Source organism: Alligator mississippiensis, chromosome 4 (assembly GCF_030867095.1).
Source record: "Alligator mississippiensis isolate rAllMis1 chromosome 4, rAllMis1, whole genome shotgun sequence".
NCBI classification, from domain to species: Eukaryota; Metazoa; Chordata; order Crocodylia; family Alligatoridae; genus Alligator; species Alligator mississippiensis.
Genome location: NC_081827.1, coordinates 96,667,295 through 96,685,943, shown reverse-complemented (window position 1 = coordinate 96,685,943; position 18,649 = coordinate 96,667,295). Strand labels below are relative to the sequence as shown.

Sequence of the window (18,649 nt, the reverse complement as noted above, 5' to 3'; positions counted from 1 at the left end):
CGGGGACACGGCAGCTGGGGATGAAGTGTCGCCAGATGGCAGGGCAGGCAGTGTTTCTTCCTTAAGGACGCCTCGCCTTCCTGTGCATCCTCGGGCAGCACCACAGAGCCCTGCCCCTTGCTCCAGGCGGTGCTTCGCGACCTGGGCAGCCTCGAGGCCCCCAGCTCCAAGTTTCCCTCCGGTCTCCGCCTGTGGAGGAGTGCTAGAGCCGCTCAGCTGTGGCGCAGCCCCCAGAGAGGCCACAAAAGGGGCGATGGGGGTCGGCAGGGACCTCGGGAGGCCACGGTCCAACCCTGCTCCGAGCAGGACCAGCCCCAGCTGCCTCATCCCAGCCAAGGCTTCGTCTGACCCCAGCTTGAAAACACCTCCAGGGCTGGAGAGTCCACCACTGCTCTGGGTAACCTGCTCCCCTCCTCTACCACCAGCCAGTGAGAAAGTGTTTCCTTTTATCTAAAGTAACCCCCCCTTGCTTGCTCCTTGTCCTGACATCTGCCACCACTGAGAGCAGTCTTTGGAGCCCCCTTCAGGTAGGGTGACCACCCACCCATCCCTAATGGGGTGGGACAGTCCCGAAATGGGAACATCCCAGTCCTGGGCTACATGACTCCAGGACAGCATTTGTCCCAGTTTTGCTGTGTCATGCGGGGATCCGGGTTTTCCGTTCCATGTCCTGCCTTCCAGTTTGGAAAAGGTGGTTACCTTACCTCCAGGTGGTTGAATGCTGCTATTAATCCCCTTTTAGTCTTCTCTTCTCCAGATTAAATAAACCCAGTTCCATCAGCCTCTTCTCACAAGTCATGTCCCCTACCCCCAAACCATTTTCGTTGCCCTCCACTGGACTCCCTCCAATTTGCCCACATCCTTTCTGTAGTGGGGGGCCCAAAACTGGACACAGCACTCCAGATGTGACCTCACCAATGCTGAATAGAGGGGAATAATCACTTCCCTCAATTGCTGGCAACCCTTCTGCTAATGCAGCCCTGTATACTGTTAGTCGCCTTTGCAACAAGGGGACACTTGAAGCACCAGCAGATCTAGGATTCTGATGGGGGCGGAGTGGATCAAAGGGTAAGGTGCATCTTCCCATATAACACAGCACATGTGTTTCTCCATTTAAAAATAAACTAGAAGCTTTACTGACAGGCTGGGGCTGAGGGCTGGATGATTTTAAGATGGAAGCAAAAATAACTAACTTTATTGGACTAAGTTCCAAACCATCTGCAGGGCTGTGAAATTGGAGCTTCCTTACCAGGAACAGCGAAGAGGCAGCAGAATGGCAGAACAAAGACCCACTTGAGGAGTGGAACATCAAGCCTATTAAAAAGAAGAGGGTGATTAACTCCTATGGAATGAAGAGCTGAGAAAGGAGCAGATAGATGATAATGAGCCATGAAGTCAATTGACTCCCTCAGCACTACCTGACTAGAAATACTGCTGCTGCTGCTGCCAGGCAGTTGGTTTTAACTATGGGTACAACAGGATTCAAAGTGGGGGGTGCAGGTCAGAACGGTTCCAACATTGTGGTTCAGATTCCTGTTTGAAATCTCTTGGTTTGTTTCATGAATCATATTCACACCCCCAGCACTGCTTACATTGTGCAGCATGCTCCAGCACCCTTGAAAGGATGTCAGGGCACTCTGTAATTGAAAATCACTGTATTAGCCAGTGTATAGACTTAAAGAGAATGGTCCAGTGGTTATGGTGCTAGGCTAGCCAGAGACCTGCATTCAATTCCCTGGTCCGTTCAGTGTTGGTCAAATTACTTGGCTTCCCTGGGCCTCAATTCTTTGTCTGTAAATCAGAGATAAAAGCACACCCTTAACTCATAGCAGTTCTGGGAGGATAACTTCCTTCCAGAGCATGAGATGTTCCTGTACTGCAGTAATGGCATTCATACCCTACATATGTATAAACAAGTCAGTCCCTGCTCTGAAGATCATATGTTCAAAAGTTACAGGCAAGAGGATAAATCAGGCAGCTGGAGCACAGGGAAATAATGGGACTGTACTGTTGGCACAAAAGAGAGCTGCTTACCTGCTGTTGGTGGATGCATAGCATATGACATATATATGACGTATTAGCCATTTTGTGGTTCTGGCCTGTATTCCCAAGAATAGAAAATCCCACAATTTCTTTGGGGACTTGTGATGGCCAGAACCAGAGGGATTAATAAGCAATAAATATGTGCTTCTTGGAGGCATTTGGTATTTTGCTTAAACAGGTAATATTAGCTACTATAAAGCTTGAAAGTTCGTAACCTGCAAATGTAACTTGTCTGTCATAAGTTTAACCAAAATGATAAATTAACTGTTTGTGTAACTGACTGGGCCCCATAGGCAAAGCTGTAGCTGCAAGATTAGCTGACCTAACTGTTTTTGCTCAGGGTTCAGCCTTGACGATAAAAACTGGATCCAACCGCCTGGCACACCCAACACATTCCAGGAAAACACAAGGAAGCATATTCAGAGAAACCTAAAAGGGGTTGAGCTTAGGCGGAACAATGTCAATTTCAAACCTAACGGTGCTGCATTGTAATTTGCTTATTGGATAAACCTGGGTCTGGGTAGTACCTTTTATGATAATTTTTAACACCTTTCAATCCCATAGGGTAACAGCTATAGGGCAAGATTGTGAGTGGCTCTAAAGCCAACAGATTAGCATAAGACTGGGTATAAAAAGTGCATGCATCAAGTGACCAGCAGAAAGGAGGGAACAGAATGGTCATTTCTGTTCTAAACCCGGACTCTGAACTCCCGGTGTGAGTGAGGATCGGATCCTGATCAAGGGAGCTTCCCTGGTAATCCCTCCAACAGCATTGATCGGGGACGCCTGACTTTGCTGGAATCATTTGACGCGTATCTGGCATTGAGGGACTATCGATAAGTTGCCAACCCATGTCTGTCTATCTGTTGTTTTGAACAGCCAGGTGGCTGATACCCTTGCAGTGCCCAGTTGGCCTGCGACAGAATTGATCCATCTATCTGTTATTATCTGTTGTTATTATTTACTATTAGCTCTTTAATACTGCATTATCTGCTTATCGCATTTATCTTTCTGTTAACTGTTGTGTGTGTAAACTATAATAAATTTGCCTGTACTTCACTCCCAACTTTGCCTCCTCAATCCAAAACTGAACCAAACAGCCCAGTGGCTGATACCCTTGCAGTGTCCAGTTGGCCTATGATAGAACTGATACACTCACAGTGCCCAGCTGGCCTGTGACAGGACTTACCCTATTCCCCCATCAATACAATATTATCAGGTTGTTCCCTCTGTGGTATATTTCTAGGGCACTTATCAGAGTAGCATGTAAAAGCCAAACAATAATTAAAATTTGTAAAATAATAATGATGTTAGTATAGGGAAGAAAAATATTGAGCATGTAATTATTATGCGCTACAGGAGAGCTACAAGGTGCTGTGCCTCCCAGTGTGTAGACACATGGGATTGTTGGCTATCAGGCAAAGTTTCAGTTTGTTTGGAGTCTCAGAAGAAAAGAGGCAGATCAAGAATTGTAAGACTTCCTGCCTAAAGCTGGCCACTCCTTGTTAGATGTGTTAGTGGGAAATATGGGAGGCTTGTACTGCTGTTATCTTTGTCATACCTGTTCTGCAGATAAAGACAGGACTTTAGTCTCCAGCTCTGTCAAGTCATCATATTTCACAGTCTTTAGAGTTATTTTGGAAAATAGAAACAGCCCTACCTGGATTAGAAAAAGAAATCAATTTTCCCTTGGTTGCCTCAGGTTACCCACCTTTAAAATGGGAACAATAGTATTTACTTATCTTGCAAAAGGCTTGTAAGGTTTAACACTGATATTTGCCATTTGGATTTCCTTCCATTTCTTTTGAGGTCTACCCTTGGAAGGAGCTAGAGAAATGCTTGTAAGTCAGAGTTTCTCTCAGGACCCTGTAGGTTGCTGCAACAGCTGAGAAGAGTTGGAGTGCAGGCCCTTCCTGCTTTGAGGCACCCATTCCCCACCCCACACCCCAGCTGTGAAACTAGGACGTGAGGGTAAGGCATCCTACATACAAGCCCCAAGCCTGGAGGCCTTAGAGTTCAGATGCTCCCTAGTCTTGCTTGCCCCTAGCCAAAAAGCAGAAGGAGCAAGCTAGAGGAAAAGCTCGTGACAGGCATCCTATATGCAAGACCGAGGCCCAGGAGGCCTTGGAGTGTGGAAGAGTTAAACTGCAGGATTTTTTTTTTTTTACAGAATTTTTTTGTGTTCCAAGCCAAATCAAGTTCAAATCCATGAGTCTGTCCAGAACCATAAGCGGCCCTACAACTGGCAAACATCCCCCACCCCCACCAGGGGCTTCAGATATTTCCAACGTCTTTTGGCGGGCATCCTACATGCAGGCCCAAGCCCAGCAGCTTGGGTTTCTCCTGCCCTCAGCCATATGGCCACAGAAGCAAGCTAGGGAGGAACCTCCCATTTCCATAAAGTGGGCTTTAAGCCCCAACACCTCAGCGGGTACTAAACCATGGCAGAATAGTTATCTCTGGGAACGCTTAAGGAAAACTGCCTTCATGGACCCAGATACATGGTGTTTCCCTTGCCAGGTGGATCCCTGGCTTTGCATGGTCTGGGCACAACTGCCTGCCTTAGCAAGCTAGGAGGTAAAGGCCTTTTGCTGCTCCTGACACACTACAGAGAGACAAAGTTAGCCATGATAGTCTGAAGTCAAGTAGAAGGCAGGGTGGAGCTCTACCTTATAGACCAGTGGTTCTCAACCTTTTTAAACTGAAGGCACCCCTTGTCAGACTTGAGGAACCCCTTTGTAACTTCTGTGAACGGAGTGGCACTCCATTTCAAAAACAAATTCATTTATTACAGCTCTGACTTCCTGGCAGATTTGCTGGGAAATGGGGGTGGGGGAGTGGCCTGACAGGGAGAGCCTGAACCTGCCCTTTTTTTCTCCCACCTAGAGCCTGAGGTGTTCTTATCTGCTTATCTCCTCACACTTGCTGCCTACTGGGCCCTGTACAAACTCTAATGCATCTGAGTAAGTGAGCTTCAGCCCAGGAAAGCTTGTATTTTATGTATGTATGTATACATATATGCATATGTATACTTATACACATGTGTGTATACAGACATGCACATATGGATTTATGTACATACATGCATGCATGTACACACACATATATATGTATGCATGTATACTCACATATATACACATATGCATGTATACACGGATACGTGTATGCATGTATCCAGGAAGAGCACACACCAACTGCATATGCTTCCTCAGCCTGATGAAGGGTATTTAAACCCGAAAGCTTGCTGAAAAGAATTTTTCCAACTATTTGAGTTGGTCTAATCAAAGATTTTCCAAAGAACCTTGTCTGTACACACACACACACACATGCATATATGCACACACATATACATGTGTGCATGTATATACACACACACCTACAAGGTGTTTGTAAAGTCCTTGTGCAAATTTAAACCTTAATAACTTTGGATGTACACATGATAGAAGCAAACTGTAAACAGCGATGAGAAGCATAATTCATTACGTTTTAACACCATACAGATCACATTTTTTAGCATAACTGTATCCTTCGTGATACATCGTTCAATCTGATTTTCCAGCTCATAGAAAACATTTTCTGGGCGCTGCTGAGTGATTTCACGAATTGCATTCGCGATCCTTACCCTCCGCAATCGCCGTTTAAGGTTTGCTTCTGTCCTGTGTGCATCAAAGTTATTAAAGTTTAAAGTTGCACGAGGACTTGATAAAGCTGCTGTATATACGGATGCATGTATACACGCACATACACACGTATGCATCTGTACACACACACGTGACGCATGCCTTAGCTATACAGGCACGCAAGCCTAGTCTCTGCGTACCTCTGGCAGCACCAGGCAGGAACTGGCGCTGGCTGGCGCTGGAGTGAGCGGGGCGGGGCGGGAGCGGGGGCTTGGGGCGGGGCGGGGTTAAAGGCAGCCACGTCCCGCCGCTGCCGCCGCCGCGTGGGAGTGCAAGAAGTAGAGGTGGTTTTGCTCAGTAAGGGCAGCCCGGTCCGCTCAGGCACTTGGGCGCCCTGCGAAGAAGCAGCCGGAGGCGGGCAAGGATGAGCGCGCTGGCTGCCCCGGGCGGGCTCCCGGTGGGTCGGAGCTAGCGCGGTACGGACACCCCGGGGCGGGCCAGGCCAGGCCAGGCCAGGCCGGGCTTCTGCTGTGCGCGGCTGGCGGGCGTGGGGGGAGGCCCGGGCCGGGGAGGACTAGAGTTCACTTCAGCAGCACTGAAACCACTGGGGAGCTGGGCTCTGGGGTCTCCCCCTGATGTCACAATACTCCGTTTGTGACGTCACAATCTGCTCTGTAGCTCCGGGTTCCGCGAGCTCGCTTCTGCCGGGCGCTGTCAGCAAGAGGCTGCTCCTGGCTCTCTGGCGTCAACAGCAGCTGGCGGGTGGTGATCACTTGGTGACGGGGCAAGCCTGGTTTGCAAGTGGCTTCCCAGAGGCAGCTAAGAGAGTGCCAAGGAAGCAGGAATGTAGCAGCCTGGGCACGGGGGGCTGTGGGGAGCAGCAAGAAACTCTGATGCCCACCCCCAAGTGTGTGGGTCAGCTTGTTTTAAGGCACACCCAGGATGTTGGCAGCTCAGGGTGAACGCACTGGCTTGTGGTTGCAAGGTTACTGTCAAAGCTTGTGCTAGTTTGCTGCTGAAAGACGGCTCCCTCACTGTAGGGCCCAGCATGAGCCTGCTGTGAGCTCCCCACCTTCATTGTTGTGGTAGGAATGTTCCTGAGCACTGGGGCTGCAGGCGCTGATTTGTCCTTTCAGTCACAAGGGCGGGAGAGCCCGTGCTGGGTCCTTTTGGAATGAGAAAGGTGAAGGCACTCTTTTTGGGGCAGGGGGCACTGGTTCTGCCAAATGAACCCCACAAGTACTGGTGCTTTTAAGGTTGTTTTAATAGCTGGGTCGCAAGAGCTGACAGGTTCTAAGGTAACTGGAATGTGTGAGTGGCTTAGCTGTCACAAATGCTACCCTGTTTGGGTACTAATTCTAAATCCTGCCTTGGGTACTCCTGTAGCTCCTTTAACCATAGTATCTGAGCAGGTCACAATGTGTATAATGTGTTTGTTAGGCATTTGGCTTGTTACCTGAATTGTTTTAAAATATTTGGAATGAGCTTACCTCAGACGGCCTATGTAGCTGGCTCTGAAACAGTCCTGTTCAAAGCCGATCAGTGTCTTTGCCCTGGAACAAATAGCATGTATTGTTTGCAGCTCTTTCAGGCCAAACTCTGATTTTTACTTTCTTTCTATAGTATCTTAAGTTTGTAGTCATAGAAAATTTGGGTTGGAAGCACTCGGGCCACACAGGAGCAGAATCCTAGAATCACAGAAAATGAAGGCTGGAAGGGACCTCAGGAGGCCATCTAGTCTAACCCCTGCTCAAAGCAGGACCAGCCCCAACTATTTTACCCAGCCAAGGCTTTGCCTGTCCGGGTCTTAAAAATGTGCAAGGATGGAGATTCCACCACCTCTCTGGGTAACCTGTTCCAGTGTTTTACTACCCTCCTCATGAGAGTTTTTCCTAATATCTAACTTAAACTTCCCTTGCTGCAACTTGACACCATGGCTCCTTGTTTTGTCATCTGCCACCACTGGGAACAATCTAGCTCCATCCTCTTTGGAACCCCCCTTCAGGTAGTTGAAGGCTGCTATCAAATCCCCCCCTCAGTCTTCTCTTCTGCAGACTAAATAAGCCCACTTCTCTCAGCCTGTCCTCATAAGTCATGTGGCCCAGCCCCTGAACCATTTTCATTGCTCTTCATTGGACTCTCTCCAACTTGTCCACATCCTTTCTATAGTGGGGGACCCAAAACTGGCCGCAGTGCTCCAGATGTGGTCTCACCAGTACTTAATAGAGGGGAAGAATCACTTCCCTCGATCTGTTGTGGATTTAATTTGGTTGGCAACAGACCTCCTGCCAGAAGGCTAAATCCTTGAAGTCAAGGAGATGTACATTGTCACGGACATCTACTGTTAAATCAGGTTTGACGTGTATTCTGATTGTCATTGTGCCATCAGAAAACCTGTGCAACTTCACTGACACTGATGTCGTTCCACATGGAACTGGCAGGCCAGATCCACAGCTGCTGTAAAGCTGGAGTAGCTCGTGTTGCAAGGAAAATCAAATCTGGTCATGTCAAGTTGACCAAACTCCCAGAAGTCTTTTCAAGATGACCCAAAATTGGCAGTGATTGTGGCGTAAAGTTAACTGCAGTAAAATGCCAGGGAACATGGAACATTTAAAACAATGGAACAATAGAACCTTAAAATAAAATGATAATGTGGTAATTTTTGGTAGAAATTAATTTGGGGATGGGAAAATAACAGGAAAATATTCTCAAGGTGCAAGGATATGCTATTGTATTTTTAGGATCTATGAGCCAAAATATTATGTAACAAGCTTGGCTAGCATTGATAATAGTGACATCACTAAAGGGTTAAATAGTAAGTAAGTAAAGTCAGTGTTCGCTGTTTGCCATCTGAACCATTTGCATGGATTTCTGAGGGAGATATCTGCATGGATGTCTAAAGAAGGATGAAGCCTTTGGACTTGGAACAACAGCGCAACCCAGGAAGCTTCCCAGAACGGCTGGTTGAGGGAAGTAACTCCTGCGTAACAGCTCTAGACAAACTGTGAAGCGGTGAAGAGTCACGTTAACGTGCTTAGTCTTTGGTAACCATCTGCTTATATTCTGGCAATCCCAGTAAAGTTGACTACTTGTATTCTGGCAACCCCAGTTGATTAGTAGGGCTTGGATGAGTTTAAGCCCAACAGTTCTATGGGCTTCAGTGGGGTTATGATGGGTTGCATTAGCTGAGGCTGTGACCCAAGGTATTTACTTTGTATATTGGCTTTATGTCTCCCTTCCTGCGTGGGAATCATATCTCTTCTAGATTTTTATTTTTGCTGTGGGAGACTATTGCCACAGTAGATGCTCCCTTTCTGTGAACCTTCTCAACAACATTCAGAGCCATGGGCTATTAAAATTAGTCACTACTGCCAGCCACTCAGAGGTAACAGCATCCTTTATGCTACAAGGGAAGTTGCTGTTGTGGTGTGCATAGCATTCAAAAAGTTGCCAGGCCATTTACAAAGCCCTTGCAATTCCCAGTGTTTCTGTCATGGCACAGCCTCCTGCAGTCAGCAGCAGGCTCCTTTTAATGGTTAGCAGTGTGGACTTGTGAAAGAGCTGGAAAGAATGCTAGGGGTTCTGGCCTATGTATTGTGAGGAAGAGCAAGGGGTAGCATTAACCCCTTAGGAGGCTTCTCACACCAAATCTGGGAGAATTGTGTAAATGATGGTGGTGAAAGGAAAATCTTATCCTTGGTGTTCTCAGTGCTACTTCAGTGGAGGCCAGTCTTTTGGGCAAGCATGCCACAAATGAGCTGTACCTCCCCAGATGCCACTCTGATCCTCTTCCCTTGCCTGCTCTGCTTTCTCCTTCTTGTCTTGTGCCCCCTGTTTGATCCGCTACTCCACTTTCTGCTCCCTGCCCTATCTACGGCTGTACTTCCTATCTCATCCCCAATTTGCTGTGTGCCACTTGGGGAACACATGTATCAGGTTGGCCACCCTTGTGCTAGATGTTACTGTGAGCAAATAAAGGACTTCAGGGGAGTAGATTGTCTGCCTATGTACTTAGACCAACATGGCTACAAGGTTCTTTGGGTGAATCTGATATCTTTTATTAGACCAACTAAATAGTTGGAGAATATGCATACTAGCACAGCCTCTGGCTGCTTTATTTTTCATTCCATCCAGGAAGACTACACATCAACTGCTGAAACTTCCTTAGCCTGACGAAAGGTTTTTGAACCCGAAAGCTTGCTTAAAAATTGTTCTCCAACTATTTAGTTGGTCTAATAAAAGATAACAGATTCACCCAAAGAACCTTGTCTGCCTAAAGGACTTCAGGACACTTGAGAAATGGGAACTCATATAGGCTTATGTGCTAATGTATGTGTTCCTATGACCCCTGCATTTCATGTGTTGACTGCTTGCTTACAAACACCCAGGACTTGACTCTCTTACTCTACACTAGTTAATGGAACTAAGTGGGAAGAGGATTACCCTATGTCCTGCCTGGAGAAGGGGGTATTGGTGCCTGGTTGGCAGTGGAGTACCACTTAAGAATGAGGAAGGATACTGTTTGGATGGCATGATGTATTGATTTATAATGCAGTTCCCCCCTGTTGGAATTGCATATACAGTTCATACTTCTATTAGGTACCTGGAGATGGCTGTATCATGCAATGCAGGGGCTGAGTTGAGAGTCAGGTTCAGTGTTCCTATGCATGGTGGTGCTCCCCTTCCGCTCAAGTGACTGATGGTACGCGTATATTATGGGATTGCTACTGCCATCATAGCTTTGGTGGCAGAAATGTATCGGCAAAGGTGCTACACATAGCAGCAGAAGGGGGTTGCAATAACAAACATGCAGTAGTGAAAAAATGGCTGCTTGCTGGTAGCTGTGCATTTACTATTGCAGTGGAAACCGGAATCACCACTTCTACTTTTCCCTGGGTGCCTGGCCACATCTCTACACTACTGATGTCAGAAAAGGGGTGTGATTCTTTTTCTTCTACATTGGCAAACGTTCACTGTGTTGAGTAGACCAAGCCTAAGAGTCCAAGTCGTGCTCTCCACCAAGTTCTGCTACACGGCTGTTGACAGTGTGGTTCAGGGTAGGCCTTGTGGAGATGTGTTTGGCCCTGTTATCAGTGTGGAGTCTCTGCCCAGCTCAATCCTGTTGATTTCATGCTGGAAATGTACAGGTGAGTGATTCAACATTGCATTTCACTTCCAAGCTGCCCTGATTTTTGTTGCCCTGCTTTTGGTGGCTTCCTTCTGGTTGGACATGGAGGGCAGAAGGGTTAAGCACAGACAGCACATCTTTTGTGACACCATTAACCAGAGGAACTCACTGCTGTAGGATATTACTGAAGTACTGGTACATAGTTAGCAAAAGTCAAAAGAAGATCAGTTGTTCTTCAGATTAAGAGGCTAGACCCTCAGCTGGGTAAATTCATGTAGCTCCATCGACTTCAGTGGCCCAGTCTCTGGAATGAGTTGTTAGGGTAAACATTTTGCAGTACGCCTCAAGCTGAGAAGTTGCTAGAGTTAGGGTAAAGTTTTTCTGCATGGTACTGCTCCAGGAAAGGCAATGTGGGGATTTTATGCCTTACTTAACAGTGGTGGCTATCTCAAATAGGATATTTGGTCTGTTCCAAAGTGCGATTTTTGAAAATGAAACTGTTACCATATACTCAGGACAATTTGGCCTTCAGAGAGACAAGATTATAGCTGGTCTGTGATCAGGACCTCTTTTGCAAGTTTAGACACAGAATTAAGGTACAGTTACAATTCCCTTAATGATTACCCTTCCCACACTTCAGCTTTTCTACCTTGGAGAACTCATAACAGCAGCAGAGTCTCCTTATGCTTGAAGAAGGGTGTTTGTGCCTGAAAGCTTGCAAAGAACTTTTTTTCCAACTATTTTAGTTGGTCTAATAAAAGATATCAGATTTACCCAAAGAACTTTGTCTGCCTATACCTTTCCCAATGACCTTCCATTCTCTCCAGCAGGCAGGGTATTATTACCACCCAAGCCAGATGCTCCTGTAAGTGGGGGAGAGGGAGAAATGGGTATTTAATTAACACGTGTGCTGCCAGTATATCTTTAAAGCTGATAAAACATAAGTTAACCAGTTAGTTGAACAGGCAGATTACTTTGCTGTCCAGGCTAATTGTAATGTCTGCAACACAGAAACAGGTTTTGAGGCCTTCTGCTTTAGCTACACTTTTGTAGCTTGTCCCAGGCCCCTTGAAAGTACCCAGGGCTGGCAACAAGACCTAGAACTGACTCACTTGTGTTCTTCTTATTGTCCCTCAGGGAGAAGCTTGCCAAGAAGATGAAGCTGAATGAGCGCAGCGTGGTGCACTATGCCACGTGCGATTCTCCAGCAGACCATGCTGGCTTCCTACGCAAGCGTGTTGAAAGGCACCACCATCACCACCATCACACGACCTCCTATCACCGTCGCTGGTTCATCCTCAAGGGCAACCTGCTGTTTTATTTTGAGGACCGAGACAGCCGGGAGCCCCTGGGGCTGGTTGTGCTGGAGGGCTGCACTGTGGAATTGTGTGAATCCGCTGAGGAGTTTGCCTTTGCCATACACTTTGAAGATGCAGGTGCCAAAGCCTACGTGCTGGTCGCTGACTGCCACGTTGCCATGGAGGCCTGGGTGAAGGCGCTTTCCCGGGCCAGCTTTGACTACATGCGGCTGGTGGTGAAGGAGCTGGAGAGGCAGCTGGAGGATGCTCGTAAAAGTTTGGCTGCTTGCCACAAATCACCAAGGAAATTGTCATCGGGTAGGAAAAGGCATCTGTCCAATCCTGCTTTGCCACCTGTCCAGGAAAAGCCTCCCATCTTGGAGAATGGCTACTCCACTTGGGGCAGCAGTTGCACCCCTGCAGGAGCCTCTTGCTGTGACCAGGATGGAGGGTTTTCAAAGCCTCCGCCCCTGCCTCCACGCCGGCGCTCAGCAGGTGGCAGTCTGTACATAGCACCCACCTCTGGCCTCTCTTTGACTCTGCAGGAAAGCCCTGTGTCTCCAGAGACAGCTTGCTTTTCCAAACTGCACCACTGGTATGGTCAGGAGATTGCGGAGGTGAGAAGGGAGTGGCTGGAGAGCAAGAAAAGTGGAGAACTGTGAACATGGGAAAGAGAAAGGACAAAGAGGCAAGCTGATTTGGACGGAAGTTTTGCTGCAGTTGGTCACACCTCTTCCATCCAAGAAACTAAGAAACATGGATTTTCCTCCTTCCTGCCTGGAGAGCAAGAGAGAGTGGACACACACACAGGCAATGTAGGAGAAGTGTGGATAATCCTGAGACCTTGTTTTTTCACTTTATTTACCTGGGCATCCTTATTTCCCTGAGGTATTCTGCAGTGGGCCTGTGTGAAATGGCAGGGACACTAGAGACTGAATCTGGTCTGCAAGCTGTGAGAGGAGGAGTGACTAGACTTGGCTGCACAAAACAGGCATCACCCTACTTCCATTCAAGTGCTTGTTTTTTCTTCTCTATCAGCCTAGGGTAATGGGTGGAATGGCATGTTTTATTGTCTAATTTTTCTAATTAATCCCTTTGCTGTGATTTTTGGGACTGAAATTTTGCTTAGGTTTGAGGGAGGAAGAATCAATTCCCTGCTAGTTTTTAAAGTCAGCTTTAGCAACACTCTTCTGAAGTGCCACATGATTGGTAGCAGACTAACAACATGTCACACAGAGTGGCCAAACTGAGCCCTTTGCTGTGCCTGATGTTTTCTGGTTGTGCCTCTGCTCGCTAGCCTAGGTGCAAGCAGATTTGGGACCCTATGGCTTTGGTTGGTCCAGGGACTGTGGTTCACTGTATTTCCTGATGGTGCTTTATTCCAGTCTGGTGGCTGGCTGGATGCTTAATGCTTGGATTTCTCTGAATTGATGAGGCTCAGATTTATGAACCTAGGACTCCTACCCTTCAAAACTAGGCCTGGGTTCCTATAAAATCTACTCCATAATGCACTATATTGTGTGAGGCTGGGTGAAGAAAGAAAGGAAATTCAAGTGGCCACCTAAGGATTCTGGGTGTTTTGGTTGCATCAGGCATGGGGGCGCACAGCACATGGGAGTCACAGGAGGAATAATTGGGTATGGGAAAGTAGCTTCTTGCCAGGGTGAAGGAGGCTGGGATATGTGTATCACTGCCTGCTTTGGTGCAAGTTCTGCAATGTGCATATTGGTGCATGTATTTTAGGTGCCTTTGTGTTCATGGATATGGGGGTGGGGTGAGGACCAGGGTGATGGGTGAGTAGATCACCCTGGTTTTCATGTATATTAGAAACTCTTCCTTGCTAAGCCCACCAGTCCCCCCTCCAGTTCTAACTGCATTATGGAGACTCCACAAACTCATGCCGTTTCCAAACTGAGCATAAGCGGGACAACAAGTCTTCCATAAGGACAGCATGATCTAGACTCAGCCAAAGGTGGGGAGTCAGAAAGTCCCAGATTCCAATCCAGGCTCTAACTCTGTGGCCTTCTCTGTCAACTAATTGGTCTGAGCTTGAGTTTCCCCTTCTGACAAATGGGGTAGATAATGTGTAGCTACCTCCCAAAGGCATAATTTGTCTGCCTCACTACAGCATATTGATTGTGGAAAGACTATATATGGTACGTGCTAACTGTTGCTTGAAGACATTGTCCAGAGCTGCTTTTTCATTGGGCCCTTTGGATATAGAGCTCTGTCTTGGTTGCCAGATGTGCACAACAGGGGTGCCCACCCTGAACTACCCTCTGCAAAAATGCAGAAAGATCCCTCGAGGAAGAACATGGGTAACTGCATGTGGTAGGAGTGGAGCATAACAGAGAGGGGCTGAAGGTGTGAACATGGGTTTTGTACTGCTCCCTGCCCCCACAATCCCAGGCTGCTCTTTCAGTAACAGTTTTAACTTCTGCTAATGCAAAAGTTAAATTTCTGAGTCTTTCTTCCCCATTCTTCCCTCCAGCTGCTGATCTTCATGGTGTTTCTCCAACTTAGAAGTGGAGGAACACATTGCTGGATCAAGCCTATAGTGTTGAAATTGCCTGCTTGGCCACGAGCTGTTGTTAAAAGGATAGCTGGGTTTCTGGGGAATAAAGGTACATGGGCCAGGAGTCCAAGTAGCCCAGGGACTCAATGCAAAGGTATTCAGTGCAGAGCAGAGGCAGCACTTATCACTTTTGCCTACTCTTTTCTTCTGTGTGCTTGCTAGGAATTGCTTCTCATAGCAGGAAATTACATTGCACAGACCTCTGTCACTTGCCACCCAAACAATTTTAAAATACAGTTTTTTGTGACGTGTACAATCCTGCTATAAGAGAAATGAGCCACTCCACGTTGAGCATTAATAGGCTACTGGTGCATTTCTTGGTGGCTAAAGGAACTCTCCTTTTGCCTTGTGCTTGCTAGTATGCCAGGGAGGTTTTCAAAGGCATAAGTGGGAGGAGCTAGGCATCCAACATCTGTGGACTTTACATTCACCTTTGAAAAGCCTTTCCCCTGAGGGATGTAGCAATAGCATACCTTCATACAGTGTAAGAATATACTAGAGGAACCTGGATCCTAAAAGAAACCACTTCGGACAATCAAATGAAGGGACCTTGAACTGTGAAAAACATGATCTGTACATCTCTAGCTAACTGTTGCACTTCTGTTTCTTAATAGTAATCTCTGGCTGGTACTCTTTATCTGTACTGGATCTCCTATCCCAGGCATTTTTATTTGGTATTGTCAATTAATGAATCATCAGATTTTATTTTCTGTTGAGGTATTTGTGGCGGGAGCACATTTCAGGGAGAGAGGGCGAAGCCAAAAACACATTTTGGAGAGAAACCGAAAGCTTGAATGGTAGTAGCACCTGCTGTATGAGTCTGTACTGTGCTTCTGTTACATTTCAGAGTGCAGATGACTTTAGCTCCACTTTTGGGGGGACTTTCATCTATCCCATCTATTTTGACACAAGATATTGGCAACTAAAAAAATCACAGTTGGGTCTTTGTAATTAGTGTAGTCAGTTCTGTCTGCTGACTGACCAAGGGTTGTGGCTCTATTAGACATGGGATCAATTAGCTAATGCCTGTGCATGTGTCTTCTGTTGGATGGAATGTATCAGGCCTGCTCATCTGTGTATCAGTGCCCTTGAGGTGCCTGCCCCCAGGGCTGACAGGCAGGATTTCTGTTCCTTGATATTGTGTGTTCATTTGGTTAATGGAGCTGCCTTTGTACTTGCAGGCCCAGGTAAGGAAGTTAAATGGTTTTCACTGCCTGCCACAGCATTTCCCCTACAGCAAACAGAGGGGGATTGCTTTTAGCAAGACTTACTTCTCCATGTCATTCAGGACTGCCTTTTTTCATTATTCTAAGATGAAAATTGCAGTCCAGCACCGAACAGAATTCCTGTTAAAAGGGGATTGAATACTTCACATTTGAATCACTACCACTTCAAAGACATTGTAGCTAACACCTTTTGCCATCTTTCTTTGGGACAGTATAAATAACTGTCACACAAGTGAGGAAAATGCTTGATTTAGAAATGTGACATTCTGAAGAGAAAGAGATGTTCTGGTACGTATTTTTATTTCTTTCATGAACTCTGACAGAAAAAGGATCTGATCCTACAAACCTAATCACAGAAGGCATTGTACTCTTTTCAGAACAGGTTCAATCTATAGTTCTACTGTTTTGCACTTGGCATTTTTTTTAAACCACTATGCTGTTTACCACTTGGTTTGAATCTAGGTTTGGGGTGCGTGTAACTAGAAGACAGTCATGTGATAGTCCTTTGTTGGACTCACTTGAGCTTTGGCTTGCAAACCATTTCCAAAATAGCTGTTGCTATCTTTCTCTCACACACAAGTCCAGTAACACTGCAGTTGGCTTTTTTAGCAGAGACCAAAGATATAAATAACAGTTGATAAGTTCTCTCACTACATTTTCAAAGGAAGTGAAAGGAAATGGTGGTGGTGGTGGTGGTGGTTGTGTGTGAAGCTTATGTTACTGCTGCTGTCTGGATCTAGGAATTTGGTCTCCAATACTCTTACTCTGGTAACTTTCACCAGCACCTAATTTGCTCCTAAAATCTATACAAATAACAAAGAACACTAAGCGTAATTTGAAGTATCACTCCTTTGTTGTTTTGAAGTACTTTTATATGTAAGTAGATACTGTGTTCCCCTTTTTAAAAGACAATTTTGCATGTGCCTTTATTTTACATACAGAGCCAGTATATATTTTGTGTTTCATTAAGTTAACATTTGTATTTTTAGCTAGTGTTGCTGAATAAATCTTTTTGAGTTTGTAACTCCTGTGTGTTGATGTAAATTGAATAAGAGAGATGTTTCAAATTGTGAATGCCTTGCTGGACGCAATCTAACAGTTCTTGTCATTGATGATCTTTTGCAGACATTCAGCATCAGTTTTCCCTGGCTTAACTTCATGCTGCTTTCAAAACATAAGCGCACTGTTTATAATAACAATAATGTAGTACCGACTGCTACAATTTTTTGTTCAGCTTTTTGTACAGTAACCTGACAATGAAGAAGGATTTAAACGAGCTGAATGAAGGGATCACAGGAGCCAAATTTGTAATACAATGTTTCTCAGTATCTTTTAACCAGATTTGTGAAATGCTTGTGCTTGATTCTTCCATGTTCTGAACCTGCTTTGATTTCAAACGGGGGGTGCTGGGGACTCAGGGCAGGAATATGCCACCTTTTGCAGCACTCCCATGGGCACTGCTTTCAAGGATAGCTCAGCTACCCTCTCTGCTCTGTATGTCCCAATCCTAGAAATGAGGTAGTGAAGTTATGCTGGGGGAACTCACTCTCATGTCCCCCTCTGGCCCTCAAACACACCAGCGATGGAGATCAACAGAGCTGCAGTGAGGGGGCATCCTCAGAGTCAGCTCAGAGCAGGTTGGCAAGAGCACAGCCCTCCTGGGAGCAGAGGTGGTAGAAAGTCGATCCAAGTGTCTGTAATGTTTGGGGCTCTGTGTCATAGCACAGTGGAGGTGAAATGCTCGTGACGGTGTGTAGAACGGGCTGAGACCAGGCACTGGAGAGAGAGGCACGTAGCCCTACCAGTCTGCAGTCGGGCAGGGCAGGGCTAGCACCTCAAGGCTTTGCCACCTGGTTCATATGAAAACTGGATAGAAACAAGCTATGCAGAGGCTGCACATTTTCAAGCACTAACTTTGTGGCAGGCTGGCTCTTTTCATAGCTGGACAGCCATTTTTTACAGCGTGATGTTGGCTACAAATGTCCAACTCGGGATCCTTAAAATTCTGGTTTATTAGGCAGATTGAAACACTGTAATGAGTTAAATCATAAACCTTGGGGCTGGTTCCCCCCCCCCCCACACACACACACACACACACACACACAGTAGTCAGGTATACCTATCCTACAAGCGGTGGAGTTTGCCATCAATGGCCAGTCGAGGCTTCTTTCAGCGTGGTGCTATCTTCCAGAAGGGGGTCGCCGGCTGGTCCTTCTGGCTAGACAGGTCTGGTCAAGTTGGAGATCAAGAGGGCGCCCCTGAGGGTCACTTTTCACTGCTTTTTTTTATCTGTCCTTAGCAGACTTTGGTGACTCCCCAGTTTTCAGGTTTGCCCAATCCAGGGGTCATTGACCCTAGTGGGCCCCCCCCGGTGGCTACTGGATGGCATCTGCCAGCCCCAGGGGTCATCTGAATGAACGTGCAGGTTTGGGAGTCCATTGATGAATTTAGAATAGGGCTCTGGGAGTGGTCGATCTGGAGATATTCAGCCCAAAAGTTGGTCCCTGGCGTTGATTAACTCAGACCAGGGCTTCTAGCCCTTGATCAGTGACATTTAGAGATTTCCTGGTTGTTACATTGTCTTCTATTGAGTTCTTCCCTTAGTTGATCTGCAGTTTGCTGTGTGTTAATTGCTGTGTGCTACCTTGTTACACATTCGATCACTGATTCACTCCTTCTTTCAGGGGCCAGCCTGATACAGGGAAGGGCAGTTTGATTCCTGCCCTTGTTAACTTTGTTACAATGTATAACTTATGAAA

General features: G+C 46.5%; 1 protein-coding gene and 1 long non-coding RNA gene across 6 annotated transcripts; both read left to right on the top strand.

The window, feature by feature from the left end:
• The first annotated feature begins 308 nt into the window (after positions 1–308).
• On the top strand, positions 309–3,102 carry LOC132250122 (uncharacterized). Of its 2 annotated transcripts, none has more exons than XR_009461696.1 (2): positions 309–397; positions 1,208–3,102. It is a non-coding gene; the product is annotated as an uncharacterized LOC132250122 (long non-coding RNA). The 2 variants fall into 2 exon arrangements; XR_009461695.1 differs by having other exon boundaries at positions 346–428.
• Positions 3,103–5,949: 2,847 nt separating this feature from the next.
• On the top strand, positions 5,950–16,914 carry PHETA2 (PH domain containing endocytic trafficking adaptor 2). 4 transcript variants are annotated; one of them, XM_019489531.2, is made up of 3 exons: positions 5,950–6,139; positions 10,525–10,810; positions 11,929–16,914. In XM_019489531.2, exons 2-3 carry the CDS (start codon positions 10,794–10,796, stop codon positions 12,749–12,751), a joined length of 840 nt encoding a protein of 279 aa, XP_019345076.1. In that variant the 5' UTR covers positions 5,950–6,139; positions 10,525–10,793; the 3' UTR covers positions 12,752–16,914. The 4 variants fall into 4 exon arrangements, with proteins under 4 accessions (XP_019345076.1, XP_019345080.1, XP_019345081.1 ...); XM_019489535.2 differs by lacking the exon at positions 10,525–10,810 and having other exon boundaries at positions 5,950–6,120; XM_019489536.2 differs by lacking the exon at positions 10,525–10,810 and having other exon boundaries at positions 5,950–6,124.
• The last annotated feature ends 1,735 nt before the right edge of the window (positions 16,915–18,649 follow it).